Source organism: Tenrec ecaudatus, chromosome 4 (assembly GCF_050624435.1).
Source record: "Tenrec ecaudatus isolate mTenEca1 chromosome 4, mTenEca1.hap1, whole genome shotgun sequence".
Classification (NCBI taxonomy): Eukaryota; Metazoa; Chordata; class Mammalia; order Afrosoricida; family Tenrecidae; genus Tenrec; species Tenrec ecaudatus.
Genome location: NC_134533.1, coordinates 126,878,161 through 126,903,364, shown reverse-complemented (window position 1 = coordinate 126,903,364; position 25,204 = coordinate 126,878,161). Strand labels below are relative to the sequence as shown.

General features: G+C 41.3%; 1 protein-coding gene and 1 pseudogene across 3 annotated transcripts in view; one reads left to right on the top strand and one right to left on the bottom strand.

Annotated features, from left to right (window-relative positions):
- The window catches only part of ZNF248 (zinc finger protein 248), an 85,287-nt gene that overhangs the window by 48,693 nt on the left and 11,390 nt on the right, over positions 1 to 25,204 (bottom strand). For 2 of the 3 annotated variants that reach the window (XM_075546787.1, XM_075546789.1), the window contains exons 4-5: positions 5,721 to 5,850; positions 5,359 to 5,454 (exon numbers count right to left, since the gene is read on the bottom strand). In XM_075546787.1, the coding sequence (XP_075402902.1) occupies positions 5,359 to 5,454; positions 5,721 to 5,850 (226 nt within the window). Of the gene's footprint in view, positions 1 to 207; positions 288 to 5,358; positions 5,456 to 5,720; positions 5,851 to 25,204 lie in introns of those variants that run through there. The other variant, XM_075546788.1, reaches the window with a different exon arrangement.
- Positions 24,528 to 24,788, top strand: LOC142447110 (large ribosomal subunit protein eL38 pseudogene; annotated as a pseudogene).

The window sequence follows — 25,204 nt, the reverse complement described above, 5'->3', positions numbered from 1 at the left end:
ATGCTAACAGTATTTCAAATACCAGCAGGTGCTTCCACACAATGCAGAAGGAATAGGCTACCCATTTCTGAGGGGATAGCCACTGAACATTGTTAAATATAGTGCTGGACAACAAAGCCCACATGGAAGAAGCATACCAGCCTGTGCGATCACGAGGTGCCAAAGGGATCAGGGATAAAACATCATTAAAAAAAAAAAAAAACTTACCATAGTGAATGAAGGGGAAAGTGCAGAGTGGAGATCCAAAGCCCATTTGTCGGCCACGGGAGACCCCCTCACAGAGGGGTCTAGGGGAGGAGATGAGTCAGTCAGGGGCGATGTAGCACCGATGAAGAACACAGCTTTCCCCCAGATCCTGGATGCTTCCTCCCCCCCCAACTACCATGATCCGAATACTACCTTGCAAGTCTGGATAGAGCAGAGGTTGTACACTGGTGCACATAGGAGCTGGAGGCACAGGGAATCCAGGGTGGATGATACCTTCAGGACCAGGGGGTGAGGGGCGATACTGGGAGAGTAGAGGGTGAGTGGTTTGGAAAGGGGGAACTGATTACAAGGATCTAAATGTGACCTCCTCCCTGGGGGATGGACGGACAACAGAAAAGGGGGTGAAGGGAGACGCCAGATAGGGCAAGATATAACAAAATAATAATCTATAAATTATCAAGGGTTCATGAAGGAGGTGGGGAGCGGGGAGGGAGGGGGAAAAATAGGGGACCTGATGCAAAGGGCTTAAATGGAGAGCAAATGCTTTGAAAATGATTAGGGCAAAGAATGTACAGATGTGCTTTATACAATTGATGTATGTATATGTATGGATTGTGATAAGAGTTGTATGAGCCCCTAATAAAATGTCAAATAATTCAAAAGACAATAGAAAGAATACATAGTCATTGTATCAAAAATAGGTTGACATTCAACCATTTAAAAGAGGTAGCATGTGAACAAGAGTCAACAGTATTAAATATATCTACATTGCACTGAAAGCACTAGCCAAAAAATAAAGGTCTAGAAGTTGGCGGAATACCAATTTCAATGTTTCTACAAATTGATACATCAGGAGAGGCACTCATTTTTCCAGAAATTTGGAACACTGCCACATGGTCAATCAACTAAAAAAATAAACATATATTAATCTATTCCAAAAATGCAACCCCCAAAAATGTAGAAATTATTGAACAATATCACATGAAAGTAAAATTTTGTTGAGGATAATTCAAGTCCATTAACAGGGAGTTGCCAAAAATCCAACCCAGATTCAGAAGAGGATGTGGACTCAGAGATACCATTAGTTAACACCAGATGGGTCTTGGCAAAAAGCAGAGAATTCCAGAAAGATATTTTCTGTGTTTCATCTACTAAGGAAAGGGATTCAACTGCATAGATGCTAAAAAAAACTATAGATACCATCCATCATGAAGAACGGGTAATACCTTCACGGGGAGCCTGTACATTGATCAAGAAGCAATTATTCAAACAGAGTAAGAGAATACTGCATGGTTTAAAATCAGGAAAGGTGTGTCTGGGTTGTATTCATTCTTCCACTATACTCATTCTATGGTAAGCAAATAATTCCAGAAGTTGGGCTATATGAAGGCATCAAGATTGGAGGAATGTTCATTAACAATATGTGATATACACATGACACAATCTGGCTTGCTGAAAACGAGAACTTGAAGCACTTGCTGAGGAATGATGAAGATCAAGGATTATAGCCTTCAGTATGAATTACAACTCAATGTACAGACAATCAAAATCCTCACGATTCAACTAATAGACAACAATCATCTTGCTTGGATCCATAATGAGTGCTCGTGAAAACAGCAGCTAAGACATTAAACAACAAATTGCATTAAGCCAATCTCTTTCATGAGATCTCTTTAAATTAAAAAAAAAAGCAAACATGCCACTTTGAGGACTAAGGTGTGCCTGACTCAAGCCAAGGTATTTTCAATTACCTTGAAAGTATGGGAAAACTGGATAGTGAATAAGGAAGACCAGAAAATAATAAAAGGATTTAAAATATGGTATTGGTGAAGAATGTTGTAAGCACCGTGGTCTAAAAGAATATCACCTTGGAAGAAGTGAAGTCAGAATGCTCCTTAGAAACTAGAACGGCAAGACTTCATCTCATAAACTTTGGAAAAGTTATCAGAAAAGAAAGGCTTAAAGGCTTTCAGTGATTTAAAAGCAACATGTGAAGTTGGTTGTCATGAAGAATTTGTTGCCAGTAAGGGTCAGTTCAATCATTTCAAAGTGAAGGCAAAGTTATATAACATTAAAGGGCAAATATGCATTTCCTATAAGTTGGCTGATAGAAACCTGTGGACTGTCTGTACTCATAAAAGTCAAGATATACAAACTCCCCAAATGCTCAACAGTGGATAAATGGATAAGCAAAATGTGTGTGCATGTATATATGTATTCATTTGTAAAGGGCAAAGGGGCAGTTAACAGATAATTCTAGAACATATCTAAATACATCACATGATTGGATTTCTGGGTTTAAAGGATGAAGATCACAATATTATGGCACATTCTGGTCAACTGGCATAATATACATAGCTTCTAAAGTCATGGTCTACATCTTAATTTAGTTAGTAGTGTCTGCAGTCTTGTGAGATACTAGCTAGGATAACAACTCCTGATCTCTACTTGTCTAGAGCAAAAAAAGAAGAAAACCAAAGATTCAACAAAGCAACTAATATACAAAAGGGCATGTAGTTTATATCTACCCTAAGACCAGAAGAATTGATGGTGCCTAGCTACCACTACTAATCATTCTAATCATGGCCAAAATAGATGGTCAGTGACAATTGAAAAACCATGTGCACTCAAATTTCAAATTCCAAAGCTCTAAACAGATCTGGTTGACTGGTTGATACTGGAGGATTCTTGGGACCATTGCTTTACGACTCTTCAAGCCTTGAATTGAAACCAATCTAAGGTTACCTTGTAGAAAAATAACAAATTTGCTCAAAAAAATAATGAATATCATACATTAGTATTGTCCTTTTAAACTCACGTATATGAGACCAAACAATGACTATTTCAAAACAAAGATTAGAATATAAGAAGGCAGAGAAACTAGATTAATGGAACTAGAACATCTGTAACAAAAACAATGAGAATGTTTACACACTGTAAAGGATATAACCAATGCCACTGAACAACTTGCATAGAAATAACTTAATGTGAACCTAAACTGCTGTGTAAACCTTCACCAAAAACACAGTATTGATTTTTTAAAATACATTTATGCATAAACCTACCACTTCTTACTACCTTCAGCACTCCAGCATAGCTTTGGTGACTATTCTCTGTCCTCTAAAGTATTTAATATTCTCCTAACTGATATTTCTTCTTTGTTTATATCTAATCACCACCCACCTACCACAGTATATTCACTGCACAGAGTCAGAGATCTTTGAAACTGTAAATCACTCAGGACAGATGAACCCCTCAGGACCAGTGGTGAGAGTGGTGATACTGGGAGAGTGGAGAGAAGGTGGGATAGAAAGGGGGAATCGATTACAAGGATCTACATGTAACCTCCTCACTGGGGGATGGACAACAGTAAAGTGGGTGAAGGGAGATGTAAGATATGAGATGTAAGAAAAGGCAGTGTAAGATATGAAAAAATACTAATAATTTATAAATTATCAAGGATTCGTGAGAGAGGGAGAGGTGAGCGGGAAGGGAGGGAAAAGTGAAAAATGAGGAGCTGATTCCAAGAGCCCAAGTAGAAAGCAAATGTTTTGAGAATGATGAGGGTAACGAATATACAAATGTGCTTTACACAATTGATATGTATGGATTGTGATGAGTTGTATGGGCCCCCAATAAAATGTTTTTTTTAAAACACTGTAAATCACACATGACTTTATTATCTGATCTATATTTATTCACAAGGGTTTTCATATCACACAAAATATGCTAGCTTCCTTACCGTACTTCAAACACTTCAAAGAACACAAATGGGAAGCAGAAAAAGGGAAGAGAGTATATATGGATGAATCCTTTAGTCTCATATATTAAGAAGACTGGCAGGCTGGGTTTCCGGGGTGGTGGGAGGTCTTCACCCTTGTGCGTTGGAGGTGAGTCCCAATCACATTCTCATAATTAATATTGTTCCCCAGTGTATCCTTCCATAACAGTGCTACCTTAAAGTTTTCTCTTACAAGTTCACGGCTAATTGCTATCTAGACAGCAGCTTTAACTATAGCAACAGACATGTGCTATTGGTCTCTAGGCTCTGAAGACAGCCAGTCCCCCTTACCTGGCCCAGCACTGGTGTTAGATTACTCCTCCAATGTACTCAGGGACCTTTAAGGTTAAATTATGAGTGCAGTTACCTGTAATTAAGGGGGCTTGCATGTATAGAAACCTTAGTTGGAAATATATTCTCTCTCTCTGCATGAACCTGGCTCCTGAAATATTGGTGGTCCCAGAGGTAAACCCTTGCATGCCTTATCTTGTCTGATGTCTCTTTAACTTTACCCCTCAATTACACAACCGCTTCTTGGATACATTTGATTGTGGGAGCTGGTACCCCACAAACACATCTATATATGAGAAGTTCAGCATAGGTTCCCTCAACCTAGAATACTAAGAATGGACACAACTCACTCTTAACTTATTAATATAGTCTCAGCTCTACTTTGGAGCTCATCAGATAGGTATTTTCTGATCTCTTTGCCAAAAATGGCATATACCACCTTTTCCATATCCGCTTTAATGATTCACAGTACTTACCATCACCCAACATTGTGTGGGTGTGATATATGCATGCATGTGCTGTGTTTTGCCCATCATTGTAATATGCAAAGAGATATGTAAGAGTTTGTGGGAAAAAGAATATCTTTTAATTCCACTTTTCCATGATATTTTTGAAGACTTCTTGTATACATTTTGATAACAGGAACATTATTCTGTTAATTATCTGAAACATTACTGGGTTATAATGAGTATTCATTATATTACTGAATAAATTATATGAATAAATATCAGCTAAAAATATATCCAAAAACAATGACAAAAGGTAAATTATGTTCACAGCTAGAAAAGAGAAACGAACAAAAGGTATCTCAAAGGAAACAGCCTAAATATAAGTTATGGGTATAAGTAAATTTCTCTCATATTTAAGAAAAAAAGGAAAGCATTTATGAGTGAGAATGACATTGGAAGGGGAGTGTTAAATAACTTAGAGACATGGGCCAAATGTGTTTGTTCAACTTCCGAAGGTCTGTGGCTCAAAAAATATTTATAAAAATATTCCAAAGATGGTAAATTCTTAATCCAATTAACTTTTATCTAAAATCCTCTGGATTTCATCTGCCTGAAAGCTCACTAACATACCTGAGTGAGACGGGCTTGATAATCTCTCCTCTAATATCCAGGGCTCTTCTCCTTGCTCTATCTTGAAGATCACCTCTGGCTTAGTAACACAATATCCTGTTAAGAAAAAAATTATACAAGGATGATTTAAACACTTTGGATTCAGAGACTGAAAAAAATATAGAACTTCAAGGGCTGCTCAAAGAATATACCCAAATGAAACAATAGCTAGGCAGGAAAAAAAACAGTTTTTTTTTATGGTGACAAAAGGGTTTAGTCAATTCAGAACCCAAAATCTCAAGCTTCTAACCAGAAAATCTTACAGGAAGCTCACAAATTTCAGCAATGCATAATAGTTACATGAGGGAAGGGGATATCTTTACCAATTGAGACAATGTTGCTGTAATTTTCCAGGATCACGTCTCTGTAGAGTATCTTCTGAGCCGGGTCCAGAAGATACCACTCTTCCTGGGTGAAGTCCACACATACATCCTTGAAAGACACCTGTAACAGCTAACAGAATATTCCTTTTCTATATGAAGTTGTCAGAGGTATATGATATGTAAAAGATTTAATAGAAGTAATCTGAGTTTATTGAGAAATACTACATATAATGGAATATTATATACCTTGATTTGTTATATATTTTATAAGAAAATTTAAAATATTTTGCACAAATTAGGTTTCACTAAGGGTCTAAAAGTATTCTACTTGCTTGGAATATTATTAAGGAACACAAACAAACAAGATTTCTGTTCTAAAATAAGATTTGCAGGAGTTAGCGATATGTATAAATTGTACTAGAGTTAGCAAATTAAAACTAGTTCTATTTCATAATATCAAGTTAATTTCTATTAAGGAAGTAACGACTAAATTACTTACATTAAGGAGTTACTTCCTTAATAAAAATAACTTGATATTATGAAATAGAATTAGCTTTCTTTTTCTTTGACATTATTAAAATGAGTAAGATTAAAATGAATATATATTTACAAAGTGAATATAGCACATGCCCTGACCAAGCTCCAGTTATGATTGAATTAAAGTCCCATGACTAAATTAATGTGTCTACATTCTATGTACATATCCCCACCCACCACCCAAAAGGATGAATCCCCTCTGCTGAAAAAGATCTATTTCCAGAGTTTCTACTTTTAAAACACAATGTCTGTAACAGATCAGTAATGGGAGGAAAGCAAAGTCACCAAAACCCTGAGGAGCCCCCAAAATAGACTTCAGGCTAGGAGAAGTTCCCAGAACCACCCAGGACCGGTGGGGAGATAGTCATAAAGGTCAGCGGACAGACCTGAAACTATGTATGCTTATTTTTTTTAACGTATGCTTTTTCCTTTTTCCTGCAAGTTTTTTTTGTTTTGTTTTTTCTTTTTATTCAAGCTTTTCTTTTCATTTTGTTTTGTCTCTGTTATGGTTGTTTTGCATACCTATGAAAGATAGGTATAGGAAGCAAGCCTGATGAGAAAGCTGGACCAACAGCTCCAGAGGGACTTGGGAGGAGAAGACAGGGAAAAGGAGCAGTGAGCAAACAACACCATTAGACAGGGGAACAACTAGGGGATTAAGATTAACAACGAAGAGGACATAGAGATGCCAGTGGTATGAAGCAACAGCAATCTAGCTGAGAGAAGTTACTAAGAGGCAGAAGAAAGGCAAGCGTGATGGTGGGGCAGGAGAAAGAAAACAGAGGAGAAACCTAAGAAGCAAGGCTATAGATAGAGGTATAAACATAGGTGTGCAAGAATGTAAAAATATTAATTCATAAAAATAGGGGTATGAAATAAATAAATAAATGCCTATGTACATATAATTATATGGCAATGCACTGAGGAAGTGGTTGAACTTTGGGCCTCTGCTCAAACCCTCCCTCAATGCAAAAACACTTTGTTCTAACAACCTGCTATTCTGTGATGCTCACCCTCCCAACATGATCAGTGAAGACAAAATGGGTGCGAAAGCAAATGTGGTGACGAAAGCTGATGGTCTCTCACTATCAAAAGATATAGCATCTGGACTCTTCAAGGTTTGAAGTTAAACAAGCAACCATCTAGCAGAGAAGCAACAAGCCTCATGGAAGAAGCACACCAGCCTGTGCGATCATGAGGTGTTGAAGGAATCAGATAACAGATACCGGAAGCCTCACCGCCCGCCGCCCTCCCCCACCCCTGAAAAAAAAAACAACCCATATTGCTGAAAATGAAAGGGGTTGGATCAGAGAGACCCAAAATCCGTGTGTGGATGATCCCCCTCACAGAAGGGTCATAGGGAAGGGATGAGTCAACCAGGGTGCAGTATAGCACCAATGAAACACACAAAATACCTCTGCAATATTCCTTTGGTTCTTTGAGGCTTCCTCAATCCCACTATCATGACCCTAGTCCGGCCTTTCAGTTCTGGATAGACTGGAGCATCGACACTGATTGAATATTGTGAAAACATCCCTGCGCAGTCCAGATCAATTCCATAAGTCCAATATTAGCCCATATTTCTAATACCAATCTATAAAGTCATCTTCAGACTAACAAATGATGTGAATGCAATGACGCTGAATGCAGCATGATCACCGGCCAGTGGGTTGGTGTAGGGAACTGCGTGTCCCCCTACCCTGGATTTAAGCCATGTACGACCTTTATGAATTTACTCTGTTTCCTTCCATACAAACTGTGCCCTGTGATTTTACTGCCCTTTGTTTCATTCCCGCCAGATGGTGGCTGTCTTGACCCTTGCTAGGATTGGTGCTCTTTCACTAGCAGCTGCTATGTTCATCGGTCAATACATGACTGGTGGCATTTCCCCCAAGCCACCTGGTATGCTTCATTAGCATACTTACCTGTTTGATCAGTTGCCCGCCATTTCTTCCTTATTTAGGAGATGCACAACTATTGGCTACCTCAGCTGTACCTTATTTATATGTGACGTAATGGTGCCCGCCCTTCGCTGGCTATTTAAACCTCTGCTCTCAGCTCAATAAACGCGGCTTGATCAGATTCCTGTCTTGCCTCCATTTCTGGCGCCCTTGCCCATCTTCATTCCCAGTCCCTCTTTCAGGTATCCACGTTGTTAATGTCCCGCGGGATGGGACAGGTTGGAAGTCTTGTGGATCCAGTGGCATTGTGAGCATCTCTGCACTGGCAGGCGTCTCTACATGGTTTCTGCAGCTCCAGAGGTCTGGTTACATCAGGCAGGTCTATGTGGTTTCTCCAGCTCTCAGGGCATAGCACCATTTGTCTTGTCTGTAGAGCATCTCTCAGGGAGTGAGCAGAGAGAGAAAGAGAGAGTGTCTCCCACCTTAAAGGAGGACATACAGGAGTTCCCAGAATTGTCAGAAGGCCATGCCCAAACAGAGGCCTCATTGGTTGCATATTGATTGACAGGTCAGACTCCACCCCTTCACTCATTATTGTAAGGTATTCAAGAGGTGCCAGAGACCAAATCAATCTAATTTGAGCAAACAGGCTTTATTGGGAAGGAAAACCCAGCCTGGGCGAAGTCCTACGGTTCACTGTGATCTGGCCAAGGAAGTCACACTCCAGACTACAGGAGTGGTGTTTATATTGCCAAGGAGCATGTGACTGAACTGCCTTGAGTCCATATAAAGTAAAGGAGTCAGGGATTGAGAGATACAGGTATGTGCGGGTTTCTGGAATGTAAGGTGTCTTCCTGATTCCGGGTGTATTCATGCAGGTGCAGGGCGGTGGGCTGAGAACAAAACATGCCATGAGCCAAACAGGCCATGAACAAAATGGGCCATGAGCTAAACGGGCTGTGAGTAAAAGAAAAAAAACTTGAAAACCTGCTGACAGGTCACTTTAGCCAGCTCTGGTCAGCTCTGCAGGTGTGTGGGGGAGATTCAAAGTTACTCACTGCTAGGAACCGGTCTTATATTGATCTGGCCAGTTATCCTCTCAAATTGACACTAGTTTTTGAAACTACCACATGGAAATGAAAATAGGTCCATAGATAATACAGATATTGGATGTAGTAAACAAGAACTTTAAAATTAATTATTTTGTTCAACTGTCACCATATCCATTCTCATTTTTATTACCCTTTATGATAAAAATAATTTATGTCACTGAATTGTACATGTGAATGATGAAACGTTAATATTATGTAATATAGTTAACATAAAAGTAAATAAAATCTAAAAATAAATGATTAATACTGTGTTAAAAAAAACACAGGAAAAGTCAAAAGAAACAGAGCATGTACATGGGTACAGATAAGAGCTGGAAACACAAGGAATCCAGGATAGAGAAAACCCACAGGACCAATAATGAGAGTAGCGATACCAAGAGTGTAAAGGGAAGGTGGGAGGAGAAAGGGGGAATCAATTACAATGATCTACATGTAACACCATCCCAGGGTGGACAAACAAAAGATAAGTGGGTAAAGGGAGACAGTGGTCAGTGTAAGACATGAAAAAATAGTAATAATTTATAAATTATCAAGGTTTCATGAGGGAGGAAGGGGGGAAATGAGCTAATACCAAGTGCTCAAGTGGAAAGAAAACATTTTGAAAATGATGATGGCAGCATATATACAAATGTGCTTGACAAATATATGTATGAATGGATTGTGATAAATGCTGTTTATGAGCCCCCAAAGAAATGAATTTTAAAAGATAAGAGAAATAGTATGTGTACTGTGCAGAGAAGAGTTAACATAGTAGACCTGAAGCAGGTATCCTTTTAAAAACCTGCTAGAAGATTACCCCAAGACTGGTTACCTGAGAACCTGGATTTTAGTAGGATTCTCACCATTCCCTGCTAAGAATAACTTACTGCATTTAAACTATGTGTGTAAACTATATGCTTTATCCGAAGCACATGAGTTTAAATAACCTGGAATTTTAGTACATGATAGGCTGGCTACCTCTACCATGGAGTTGATTCTGACTCAGTGACCCTGAGGAGGGTTTCCAAGGCACTAAATCTTTATGGAAGAAGATAGCCTCATCTTTCTCCCGTGTGTTGCTGGTGGGTTTCAATCACTAAGCTTTCGGTTACCCCACAGACATTTGGGTTCTTTACGCAGTAGGTACAGAGTGCCTGTGAACAGCCCCTGCAAAAAAACCTAGGCCTATAGAGAGGTCTGGGAGGCTAGCCCCAGCACCAAAAATTAAGTGGATTCCTGCCCATCCCCGAAAAATAATTTGTTTCAAAGGACGACATTGATTCTGCAGCTCTGGAAGATAGACATATCTGATCAGAGCACACAGGAGCAGATGGAGGGGCAGGAGGAGAGAGTGGAGCACAGCCTGGCCCACCAAGCTCTGAGGATGATGTTCCTGAGTGGAGCAGCCAGTCCACAGAGAGAACAACATGGCTGGCCCTATTATGAGACTTGATGCCCCTCAGTGACTAAGGGCGATACAGGGGACAGCACCGGAGACACAGTGTGGGAATTGCACCTGACCTGATCCCACCATACCGAGGCAAAGCACTGGGGGAGTGCAGCGGAACAGCAAGGGAATGGAGTGGCAAGGTCCCCAGGGAATGCTGAAAGTGGACTTTGGGGCCTGGGCGTAGTGCCCCAACAGACTGGACTGGAAAACGCTCCTAAGGGCCAGCAAACGATCCTTGAACGAACTACAAGCCTTTCTTTTGTGAAGTGTTTCGTTTTGTTCTTTGTCAGTGGTTTGTTTTTGTTGTTGTGTTGTCTGGTTGTATACTGTTGCTTTGTTTTCCTCTGTCTTGTTTTCGTGCATGTTAGTGTCTCCACAGGTCTGTCTGAATAGGACAGGCTGGATGAACTATCTGGAGGAAAAACAATGGGACAGAAATATCCGGGGGGACTTGGGGTGGGGGAGGGGTAAGGAGGTAAGGAAGTGGTGTTAACAAACAAAGGGACAAGGGAACAACATGGGACCCAAAATGGTAGTGAGGGGGGGAGTGGCAGGCCTGGGGGGAATGATCAAGGGTAAGGTTGCATAGAGAAGAGGTATAGCTGTAGCCCAGGTGGGAACGGAGGATGGTAGTGGGGCAGGAGGAAAGTCAAGGGAGATGGAGGAAGGAGCTGGGAGTCAAGGGGCATTTATGGAGGTCTAGACAAAGACATGTACATGCAAACATATATATGAGGATGGGGAAATAGATCTAAGTGTCTACATGTATAGGTTTAGTATTGAGGTGGCGGAAGGACCTTGGGCCTCTACTCAAGCACTCCCTCAATGCATGAATACTTTCTTTTATTAAATTGGCACTCTATGATGCTCACTCTCCCGACACCACTGCTGAAGCCAAAGTGGGTGAACAAGTAAATGTGGTGAAGAAAGCTGATGGTGCCCGGCTATCAAAAGAGATAGTGACTGGGGTCTTAAAGGCTTGAAGATAAACAGGCGGCCATCTAGCTCAGAAGCAACAAAGCCCACATGGAAGAACACACCAGCCTGTGTGATCGAGTGGTCCCGAAGGGATCAGTTATCAGGCATCAAAGAACAAAAAAATCATATCATTGGCTGCACACCTCCATGATAGGATCGCTGAAGACAAATGGGTGCATAAGCAAATGTGGCAAAGAAAGCTGATGGTGCCCAGCTATCAAAAGAGATAGTGTCTGGGGTCTTAAAGGCTTGAAGGTGAACAAGCGGCCATCTAGCTCAGAAGCAAAAAATCCCACATTGAAGAAGCACACCAGCCAGTGTGATTACGAGGTGCCAAAGGGACCAGGTATAAGGCATCATGCACAAAAAAAAGATAAATACATGTACATGTATATATGTGTGTGTGTGTGTGTGTGTATGTATATATATATATATGTATATATATATATACCCCATATTGAATGAAGGGGGATGAGCAGAGTGGAGACCCAAGGCTCAAGTGTAGGCCACTGGAGATCCCCTCATAGAGGGGTTTAGGAGAGGAGATGGGTCAGTCAGGGTGTGAGGTAGTACCGATGAAGAACACAGCTTTCCCCCAGATCCTGGATGCTTCCTCCCCCAACTACCATGATCCAAATTCTACCATGCAGGACTGTATAGGGCAGAGGTTGTACACTGGTGCATATGGGGGCTGGAGGCACAGGGAATCCAGGGTGGATGATACCTTCAGGACCAAGGGTGTGAGGGGCAATGCTGGGAGAGTGGAGGGTGAGTGGGTTGGAAATGGGGAACTGATTACAAGGATCCACAAGTGACCTCCTCCCTGGGAGATGGACGGCAGAGAAGGGGGGGGGGGGGAGACTCCGGATATGACAAGACATGACAAAATAACAATGTATAAATTACCAAGGGCACATGAGGGAGCGGGGAGAGGGGAGGGAGGGGGAAAAAAAGAGGACCTGATCCAAAGGGCTTAAGTGGAGAGCAAATGATTGGGGCAGGGAATGTGCGGATGTGCTTTATACAATTGATGTATGCATATGTATGGATTGTGATAAGTGTTATAGGAGCCCCTAATAAAATGTTTTAAAAAAATAGGGCAGGTAAAATTGAAAAAAAAAAAAAAAAAACCCTAGGCCTGAATCTGCATTGAATTTTCCTGAGAAATGTTTCACACATGTTGTCAAAGCTCATTTTTGGAGGAAACAAGCATGCCCCATAAGATTTCATTGGGAGAACATTCTTGGAAACTTGTGCATTTACTATGGATTGTGGTCCACACCTTGATCTCTTTGATTTTATTTTGTATCTTTTCTCTGTAATAAATCATAGTCATGAGAAGGACTGTTGTGTCCTCTGACTCCTCTTAGATAATTACTGAATCAGGACGTGGCCTTGGGGACATCCTACACATTTGTACACATACACATATATGTACAAACACATACAAAAAATAGGTACTATGGAACTGAAACATAAAACATCCGATCATACTGTGCAAAAAAAGATCAAAACACTGGAAAATGAATATTCACCTAACAAAAGATTGTCAAATATGTAATGTAAAATCTGATAGAACTAAAAGGATATATTCACAATCAATCATAGTTGCAGATTCAACATTCCTGTCAATATTTGATAGACCAAGCAAGCAAAAAAAAAAATCTATAATATAGACGGCCTCAGCAGCAACACTACCAACTTAATCTAACTTTACAGAATACTCCATCCAAAACATAAGAATACACCTTCTATTTAAACTCATAAGGGGAATTCACACCAAGATGGGCCACATTCTGGGTCATAGACTATACTTAGGAAACTTAAAACAATAGAAATAATTTTAATGCATTTTCAGATTATAATGGAATTAAATAAAAACCAATATAGTTTGAAACCGCAAATATTTTAAAAGTATAAATATGCTTACTATATAAAATATAGGCTAAAGATGAGAAACTCAAAAACAATTTTACAAGAACAAATTTTAAATATTTTAAACAAAATAAAAATGAAATTCCACTTATCAAAATGTGTGACATGCAGAGAAATGGAAAATTTATATATTTTTTAAAAGAAAAAAATTGTGCTTTATACAATCAATGTATGTATATGTATGGATTGTGATAAGAGTTGTATGAGCTCCTAATAAAATGTTTTTAAAAAATTAAATCAGTGACATAAGCAGTCAGATTAATAAACCAGAAGGGTGAGGGGCAATTTGGCCTTAAGCTAGCAGAAGAATGGAAGTAAGTTAAAATTTAATTTTAAAAATTAATTTTAAAGTAATTTAAAATTTAGAAAATAAACAAAACATTGAAACAAAGATGAGAGAACAGTTAAACAAAAAGTTTCTTTGAAGCTGATGGTGCCTGGCTATAAAAGATATAGTGTCTGGGGTATTAAAGACTTGATAAACAAACAAACAAAGACTTGATAAACAAGTGGGCATCTCTAACTCAGAAGCAACAAAGCCCACATGGAAGAAGCACACCAACCTGTGTGATCATAAGTTGTTGATCGGATCTGGTATCAGGCATCTAAGACCCAGAACAAAATCATACCCAAAGTGAATTTCTATGGGGGGGCGGGGGGGGGCATGGATTGGAGTCTCAATGCTCATCTCTAGACAGATGGACATCTCCTCACAGAGGGGTTACAGGGAAGAGATGAGCCAGTCAGGGTGCAGTATAGCACCAATGAAACACACAACTTTCCTCTGGCTCTTTGGTGCTTCCTTCACCCCACTATCATGACCTCAATTCTACCTTACAAATCGGATTAGACCAGAGCTTGCACACTACTACAGAGAAGAGCCCACAACACAGGGAATCCAGCATAGACAAACCCCTCAGGGTCAACAACAAGAGTAGAGATACCAGGAGGATTAGTGAAGGGTGGGGGAGAAAGAGGAAATTGATCACAGGGATCAACCTATAACACCCTCACAAGGAGACCAATAATGGAAATGTGGGTGAGGAGCAATGGAGGATGAGGATATGGAAATAATAATCTATAACTTATCAAGGGTTTCTGAGGGAGGGTGGGAAGAAATGGCAAGCTGATATCTGGGGCTCAAGTGAGAAGAGAATGCTTTGAAAATGATGATGGCAGAGAAGGAGGGGAGAAAATGATGACCAGATGGGACTCATCCGTCCAGAGCTCCTGCTGCCAGACCAGAAAATTGGGAGGTAAGGTGGAGGAAACAGGGAGGTGGAGTCCTGAAACTAGAACTAGGGTACCAAGGTTTCTCCTGAACCCCCTTTTGTGTGGGATTTCCAGTCACAAAGCAAACCAAGAACGCTGTAAAGCGCTTTAGCTTCGGCGAGCCCTAAGGGGCCAGCTGTGCCCTTGCCAGGAGTAGAGATTTCTGCAGGCGTACACCCAAGAGGGGACAGAATCCCAGACATGAGGGGACTCCCACTCTGGAGCTCTCCGCACAGTTGGCTTCCTTGAGTTTATGGCCAGGGGGAATGGTGGTGGTGGGTAGCCATAATTTAGAGTGGAAGAAAAAGTATATTATTACCTCAGGAAAATCGTGGTGTGGGAGAAAATAGGCAGAAAGTCAAGAGTCCAGGGAGAAAATTTAGTTCCAATTCACCAAAAAGGAAACAACCCCCTTAATAACCTGGATCTCCCCTTCTGGGGGTCACCCTGACATCCCCCAAATCGGAGCACATCACAAGCATAATTTTTTAAGGGTTAAATATATATTATTGGTTTAAAACTCAAACCCAAGTCTAGTTGCTCAGCTTCAAGGAGCACATAGGTGAGGCCCTTAACATAAATCAGCATAAGAAGTAACCTGGCTAAGGAATGCCAGAACTCAGCTACAGGTCTGGTGGCTTTTAGCATAACAAAGACCCAGTGTAGCAAGTGTCTGCTTTAAACAGCAAGGAGCAGCAGCCCAGTGACTGTGAGAGATATTTTCATTTGATTTTATTCTAGCTGGCCAGGGGGATAAAAAATAAATAAAATCCTCTGATCTAGTAAGCACCAGCAGACTAGATAGGGCAATAAGCACAGCTTCCCGCTTAGTGATTCTACACATAGCTGGGGAGACCCTGCCTGTCCTGGGGCCCTAGACAGGGCTTGAGAGAACACCCTAGTGCCCCCTCCCAGCTCCTGCTGCAGTGCTACATACAGCACAAGGCAGGTACACCTGCAAACTCCAGCACACAAGTGACCCCTGGCCACAGGTGTGATCTTGCTTTTGAAGTAATCCCACACAGCATCTGTGGAACCCTACATCAAACAGGTACACCACCCCAGCTACCTTGAGGAAGAGTGGGAACTCCTCCAGCCTCACGGGCAGGTGATCAAGTGTCAGTTATCTCCTTACCTACTACTCTATTTCTTCTCTTTATTCACTAGCCCTTCTAAGTTTCCAACTGCACTCAGTCTCAAGGAGCTCAGGTGTTGGGGTTTTATTTTCTCTATATCTATTTTATCCCTCCTTTTCTTTATTTTCCCTCTTTCTCCTCTTCGTTCCTGCTCTCTCTTATCACATGGCACTAGCTGGCTTCCAGTTCACTACCTTCCACTTAGGGCAAATCAACCCATAATAGCAGGAGGAACTCCGGGCCTGCCCTCCGTCGGAGTGTTGTACACCAAACAAGGCAACTGGGACAAACACCTATACTGCACTGCGCTGCAGACGAAACCTCCGTCAAACCTCTAAGGCGATCTCGTCAACTAGGACAATTCTGCCCAGCACCACTAGGTCCCGGAATTAAAAGGGCACACCAACCTGCCATTGGGGGGAGGGGAGGGAGACAGGGTCTAAACCCCTCTGGCCCCACATTCAAGCAATCAGGGATCAGCTATCTCTTTATTCTTTATTTCTTCCTTCTTTCTCTCCTCCCTCTTTACCATCACAGCCAATCTTAGTGAATTCAATTGGGTTTATTTCCTTCTTTCTCTTTATTCTCTTTTTATTTCATTCCTCTGTCTTTGTTCTCTGCACCTTCCTCTTTGATTGTATGATTCTCTCTGCTCCCTCTCATTCCTTTCACATGCCACTGCTGGTTCCCAGACCCCTACACTCGGCCTAGGGCAACCCTGTCCTCCCAGTGGGCAGCCTGACGCCTAACACAGTACTGCACACAAGATGAGTCAGTGCTACACACAACACAGCACAGGGTCACCTATTTCTTTAACTCTTTTTAAAATTCTTTCTCCTTCTCCTTCCTTTTTTCTTTCATTGCCCTCTTCTTACATGTTTTCTTCTTTCTCTGCTCATTCAAGCTTTTCTTTATTTCCTACCACAGCCTCAACAGATTTAGTTCTCCTTTTTAGTTTTTTCTTTTCTTTCATTCTTTTTTTACTGTTTTCACCTTTGTTTACTCTATGCATTTTAGTTGTGCGTTGATGAGTGGGTGTCAGTTTACTTGGAATTATTGCCTCAGTCTGTGTCTTCTTCCTCTTTCTTTTTTCTCTCCTTTCACTCTCTTTCTTGTCACAAGACACTATCAGCCTCCAGTCAACTCCCCTCTGCCTAGGGCAACTCTGAAGGCCCAACTGGGGGAACTCCCACCCACATTTATTGGCGTGGCAAGTAGCTGTGGAATTCAAGATGGTCCTCCAACACACACCGAGAAGCAGGGGGTTCTCCCTTACAAAAAGTGGGGACATGCCAAGCCTAAATCCTGTGGGGCTCCATGGTACTGTGGAAACATCCATCCAACCTCCAAGGTGATCTCTCTGTCTACGGTAATTCCCCTGCCAGATATAGAGCTCTACACCTAGGAGGGTATACCCGCACGTCCTCCTGAGCACTACACATGCAGAGCAAAACACCACAGGCCAGCCGAGGTGCTCCAAGAACATTAATATGCCGGGGAAGCGACACTGTCATGGGCCCACAACAACCCGACTAGTGCCACATGAGAGGAATATCCAACATACATTCCAAGTAACAGAATTCTGGACAGGTAAGATAAGAGTGAAACCACAGGAAAATAAAGCAATAGCCTTGCCCCTCAGAACAGCTACTGGCAGGTTGTTCATAAAAATACTCATACAAATCCCCAAATAGAGAGCCCAGGGATCTTTGACACAGGAAGATGGATCCAGGCTCCTCTCAAACAACATGTAAACAGCAACCAGTTCTAAAAGCTTCAACGAAAAATCAGGAAAAACAGAAAACAATGCCGGAAGAAGTCATGAACCTAAGGATGTGCATACAAGAAGCAGATATTGACTTGCCACAAAAATAAATGTTTAATATGCCGCTTAAAGTCATAAAGGATATGAGGGCAGCAATGCAGGAAAAAAGATGGAATGATAGAGGAGATAAAGGCAACTCACCAAAGTGAAATACAAGAGTTGAGGGATGAAGTAACAGAATCCAGTGACAAACTGATAAACCTTGAGAAGAGGCTTAAGGAGGCAGAGAATCACACCAGTGACCTAGAGGACAACCAAGCAGACCTCAGCAAACAAGAAAAGCAGTCAAATAAGACAATTAGAGGAGCTGAAGAAAACTTGAGAGCCATGTCAGATGCTATGAAAAGAAACAATATTAGAATAATTGGATTATCGGAACAAGACACAACAAAGAAGTCAAAAGCGAAAATAGCAAGGGAATTCTTAGAGGAACATTTCTCCAGCTTAATAAATGAAAATCAAGGAACCATACAAGGGGCTGAAAGAACACCAGCCAGACTGAATCCCAAGAAGTCACCAAGACACATAATTGTCAAACTATCCAACTGTGAGGAAAAGGAGAAGATCATAAAAGCAGCTAGGGAAAAGCAAACAGTCATGTATAAAGGTACCCAAGAGTATGATCAGATCTATCAGCGAAAACGATGAAGAAGAGGAGGGAATGGAGGAACATATTCCAAAAATTGAAGAAAAACAACACAAATCCAAGAATACTTTACCCAGTCAAATTATCTACTTAGATGGAGAAGTAAGAGTCTTCCCAGACAGGGACAACCTCAAAGAATACATAAAAGAAACCCAGCCCTACAAAAGATACTTGCCGATCCAGTATGGGCAGAAGATCAACATTCACCGAGGGCAAATAAGACCATCACATAGAACAACTCCCCCCAATATGGCAACAAAGAGGAAACAGCCTCCAGGATAGCATCAGCTCAATGGTGGAAAGTAGGCCAACATAAGCCATAGGCACATAGGAAAATATCCATTACAAAAGGAACAATATGCCATCACAGAGTCCACAGATAGATATAATAACACAATATCAATGGCCTGAACTCAAGCATTAAAAGGTGGAGGCTAACAGACTGGTTCAGGAAACACAACCCAATGAACTGCTGCCTCCAGGAGACTCATCTCAAGCATACAGACAAAAACAGGTTGCGAATTAAAGGCTAGAGAAAAATATACCAAGCAAATGGTAATACAAAATAAGCAGGGGTAGTGATCTTAATATCTAACCAAATTGACCTCAAGATACAGGCCACAACAAGAGACAAGGAGGGGCGCTGTAAAATGCTCAAGGGAACAATAGACCAAGAACCAGTGAGCATAATACATATATGCACGTAATGAGAGACCTGCAAAATTTGTAAATCAAACACTCCAAAAGATGAAAAAGGAGATCACAGGCTCAACAATTATAGCTAGTGACTTTAATACAGCACTCTCTGATAAAAACATCATTGGGAAAGAAACTGAAAAAGGAGGCTACAGATCTAAATAGCACAATTGGACGACTTGATTAGATAGATATTTTCAGAACTTTCCACACACATGCAAAATAATTCACATGCTGGGACACAAGTCGAGTTTGAGTAAATTCAAACACATAGAGATTATACAGACATCTCTCTGATCATTGCACCATAACGCTGGAAATTATCAGGACAGTGAAGAAAACAAGGGCAAACAATTGGAGGATGAACAATTTCCAATTGCAAACAGAGTGGGTATTGACCCAGATCAGAGATAAAATCAGGAATTTCTAGAAACCAATGAGAACAAACATACAACGTACCAAAACCTGTGGGATACAGCAAAGGCGTTTATCAGAGGAAGGCTGATAGCAATAAACGCACACATCAAAAAAGAAGAGCAACTCGTGGATGATATGCTGACACAAAACTAACACCAATTAGAGCACAGTCAACAGAACAACCCTTCTAATAACAAAAGGATACATATAATAAAAATCACAACTGAGATACAGGAGAGGGAAAACAAGAAAAATATGGAAAAAAATAATGCCACTAAAAGTTGGTTCTTTGAAAGAATTAACAGAATTGATAGACCTCTGGCAAACCTAGCCAAAGAAAGGAAGGAACAAATGAAATTTGCAAGGATAAGGGATGAAATATGGGACATTACAGCGGGCCCTTATGAAATCAAAATGATAATTACAAAGTATTATGAAGGTATATATTCTAACGAATTCAACCATTTGGAAGATATGGACACATATTTGGAAACACAATCCCTCCCTAGACTATCCCAGATGGATGTCAACAACCTCAACAGACCCGTAGCAAAGGAAGAAATAGACAAGGTAATCAAGGGATTACTAACCAAAAAATCCCCGAGGTCAGATGGTTTCGCAAAAGAATTCTACAAAGCATTCAGAGAAGAACTGACACCAATCTTATACAAACTCTTCCAGAACATTTAAAAAGACAGAAAACTCCCCAACTGTTTCTATGAAGCTAGTGTAACTTTAACAGCTAAAGCAGGCAAAGATGCCACAAGAATTGAGACCAAAATCCCTAAAGAAGATACTGGCCAATAGAATACAAAAGCATATTTAAAAAATAATTCACCATGACCAAGTGAGATTCATACCAGGGATGCAGGGATGGTTCAACATAAGAAAGACAATCAGCATTATTCACTGCATTGGCAGGAAAAATGATAAGAACCACATGATGATATCAATAAACGTGGAAAAAGCATTCGACAAAATCCAACAAGCATTCCTGTTTAAGACACTTAAGAAGGTAGGAATAGAAGGAAAATTCCTCAATATTATACAAGCCATATTTGAAAAACCAACAGCTAATGTGGTAGTTAATGAAGAAAAGACTAAATCAATTCCACTGAAAAAGGGGACGAGATAAGGATGCCCTTTGACCCCACTCCTATTTGACATGGTACTGGAGGTCCTAGCTAACAACATAAGACAAAGGAAAGACATTAAAGGTATTCTGCTGGGGAAGGAAGAGGCGAAATTATCATTATTTGCAAACAATATGATTCTATATATCGAAGATCCCTTGTAAATCCACAAGCGGAGTGTTGGAAGCAACAGAGGAATATGGCAAAGTGGCAGGATACAAAATCAACAAACAGAAGTCTATTGGATTGCTCTACACATCAGACAAGACCACAAAAAAGATGATTGAAAATGTAGTACGCTTTATAATTGCCAAGCACAAATTGAAATACCTAGGGATAAAAAAAACTACAGATTTGTATGAGGAAAATTATAAAACACTACTTCAAGAAATCAAGAGTGACCCCAACAAATGGAAGAATATCCCATACGCATGGATGGGCAGACTGAATATAGTAAAGATGACAGTTCTGCCCAAGGCACTATATAAGTTCAATGCTATCCTGATACAAATAACACCATCCTTCTTCAAATCATTGGAAAAACACATTACCAACTTCATATGGATAGGGAAGAAGCCCAGAATTAGCAGAGAACTCCTCAAGAAGGACAAAGTGGGAGGGCTTGCTCTACCTGATATCAGCACGTACTATGCAGCCAAGTACTCAAAACAGTGTAGCACTGGCATAATGACAGATATTCAGACCAATGGAAAAGAGCTGAAGACCCAGAAATAAAAACATGAGCATACAGGCAACAGATTTTTATAAGGGCCCAAAAATATTAAATGGGAAGCAGATGCCATCTTCAATAAATGGTGCTGGAAAACATTTATAGCTACCTGCAGAACAATGGGAAAAAAAAGACCCTAACCTCACTCCATGCACAAGAATAAACTCAAGGTAGATCAGAGACCTTGAGATAAAACCTGAAAAAATTAGGGTCATCAATTAGGGAACTGGGACAAACTTGAGGACCTTGGCACAGGGAATACATAAGCTATCAGAAATAGGGAAGGATACAAATACAGAGGAGTCACAAATAGACAAGTGGGACATACTGAAGATAAGACACCTGTATTACATCTAAAGAATTCACCAAGAAAGTAATAAAAGAGTCCACTGACTGGGAACGCATCTTTAGCAATACACGTCAGACAAAGGCCTTATTACTAAAATCTACAATACTTCGCAAGCTTACAATAAGAGAAAAACTAAGTGCCCACTGAGTAGGTGGGCAAAGGACCTGAACAGAAGTTTCACAGAGTCTGAAACCGAATGGCCAATAAACATATGAGAAAATGTTCCCGTTCGTTAGCCATAAGAGAAATGCAAATCAAAACAACTATGAGATACCACCTAACACATCAAAGATAGCCCAACTCAAAAAACTGAAAGCAACAAGTGTTGGAGGGGCTTTGGTGAGATAGGAACTCTCATCCACTGCTGGTGGACCTGTAGGTATATACAGTCACTAAGGAAATCGATTTGGCGATTTCTCAAACAGATGGAAATTGAGTTACCATACAACCCAGCAATCCCTCTACTGGGCATATACATAAAAGAGGCAAGGAACAAACCCCCGCCATACATCCGTGCTCATTGCAGCACAGTTCACAATCGCAAGGAATTGGAAACAACCCAAATTTCCATCAACAAAATGAATGGATTAAAAAACTGGTATACACATACAATGGAGTACTATGCATCACTAAAAAGCAGTGATGAACGCATGAAGCGTATCGATGCATGGGAAGAACTGGACGAAATTATGCTAAGTGAAGTAAGCTAAGCACAAAAGAACAAGTATAACGAGTCCACGGAGGTAAGTTTATATAGATAGAGATAGAAATATAGAAAGAGAGAACAGAAAGGTAAGAGCAAAAGGGGCGCAGGGAAAAAGCAACTGCATACAAACACTCCAGGGGGGAGGTCCAGGTAGTAAGACAGGGTCCAGACCAAATCCAGGAGTACATATGGTAGCCAACTAAAACGGGGGTGGAGGGGAAAAAAGGGGAAATAGGAAAAAAAGAGATGTGTGTTGGGGGAATAGGGCACTGACACACCCAAGGGGAGGGTATTGTTTGTGTCTCCACAGGGAAAGAGGGGCCATATATAAAGCCAGAGCCAGACGAATGCATTGTGCCAGCAAGAGTGGAGAGACAGTGGAGGGCCCTGAGGGCTTGGCACCCATAACAGCTACATGGAAAACTACCCCTCACCCCAAAAGAATTTAATTGAGAGGATGGCACTGAAGCTGCAGCTAGGGGAGAGGGGCATGTTCGAACAGAACAAATGGGAGCAAAGAAGGGGTAGGAGGAGAGAGTGGAGCACATCCTGGCCCATCAGGCCTGGAGGACAATATCCCCACTCTGAACAGCCAGTGGACAGAGTGGATAATATGGCTGATCCCACTATGAAACACACCGTCCCTTGATGGCCCAGGGTCCTAAGAGGAACAACACTGGAGACTCAGGGTCGGGACTGGCCCAGACTGACCCTGTGACACTGAGGCAAACCACTAAAAGCGTGCAACACAGCAACCGTGGGAGCAGAGCAGGCAGCCCCCGAGGGAGTATAAAGGACAGACTCTGGGGCCACAGCATGGTAACCCATTGGACCTGACTGGAGGACATGCCTAGAGATCAAAAACCAGACCTTGACCTACTTACAGGTTTTTTAAATTTTTTTAAATTTTTTCTCTTAATTTATTCTTCTATTGTTACTTGGTTCCTTTTTTGTTGTCATAGCAATGTTCTCACTCATCACCTACCTTGTAATGACTTGATTTTTGGTGCATATTATTATCTCTACACAACCATCTAGATAAGATAGACTGGATGAATAGTCTGAAGGGGAAAACAACAGGACCAACGGTTCCGGGGGGGACACGGGAGAGGGGACAGGGGAGCAATAAGTTACCCAAAATCAGTAGCAAGGAGGGTGTGAATGGCCTTGTAGGGATTCAGCAAGGGCAAGGTAACCGAGAGAAATTACTGAAACCCAAATGAAGGCTGAGCATGATAGTGGGACAAGAGGAAAGTAAAAGGAAATATAGGAAAGAACTAGGTGACAAAGGGTCCAAAATCTAGAATGTACATATATAAATATATTATTTATATGAGTGTAGGGAAACAGATCTATGTGCATATATTTATAGATTTCGTACTAAGGCAGCAGATGGACATTGGGCCTCCTCTCAAGCACTTACTCAATGCAAGAACACGTTGTTCTATCAAATTGGCAATCCAGGATGCACACCTTCCCAACACAATTGCTGAAGAAAAATGTGTGCATAAGCAAATGTGGTTAAGAAAGCTAATGATACCTGGCTATCAAAAGATATCATGTCTGGAGTCTTAAAGGCTTGAAATAAACAAGCGGCTATCTAGCTGAGAAGTATCAAAGCCCACATGGAAGAAGGACACCAGCCTAGCTGACCAGGAGGTGTAGAAGAGACCAGTTATGAGACATCAAAGAACTAAAAATCATATCAGTGGGTGCCCACCTTCCTGATACAATCACTGAAGACAAGTGTGTGCCTAAGCAAATGTAGTGAAGAAAGCTGATGGTGCCCAGCTATCACAAGATATAGCATCTGGGGTCTTAAAAGCTCAAAGATAAACAAGTGGCCATCTAGTTCAGAAGCAGCAAAGCCCACATGGAAGAAACACACCAGGCTGTGTGACCACGAGCTGTCAAAGGGATCATGTATCAAGCATCAGGGAACAAAAAATTCTATCATTGAAAATGTAGGTGGGTCCCGGCCGGTGCCGGTCCGCGCCTCGTCGCCATGCCTCGCAAAATTGAAGAGATCAAGGACTTCCTGCTCATGGCACGGTAAAAGGACGCCATGTCTGTCAAGATCAAGAAGAACAAGGATAACGTGAAGTTCAAGGTGCGGTCCAGCAGGTACCTCTACACCCTGGTCATCACCGACAAGGAGAAGGCCGAGAAGCTGAAGCAGTCTCTGCCCCCAGGTCTGGCAGTGAAGGAGTTGAAATGAACCCGGCTAGCTGATGCAAACTATAATAAAAAAATTCTTTAAAGAAAATGTAGGTGAGTGCAGAGTGGAGACTCAACGCCCATTGGTAGCCAACCGGACACCCCTAACTGAAGGGTTGTGGGGGATGAGCCAGTCAGGGTGCAGGGTAGCAACGATGAAATAAATAACTTTCCTCTAGTTCTTAAATGCTTCCTCCCCCGCTGCCCCCCACTATCGTGATCCCAATTCTACCTTACAAATCTGGCTAGACCAGAGGATATACATTGGTACAGAGAGCAACTGGAAACACAGGGAATCCCAGACAGATGACTCCTTCAGGACCAGTGGTGAGAGTGGCCATGTCTGGAGGGTGGAGAGAATGTGGGCTAGAAAGGAAGAACTGCTTACAAGAATCTACGTATAGCCTCCTTCCTGGGGGGTAGACAGCAGAGAAGGCAGGGGGGAGATGTCGGACAGTGTAACAT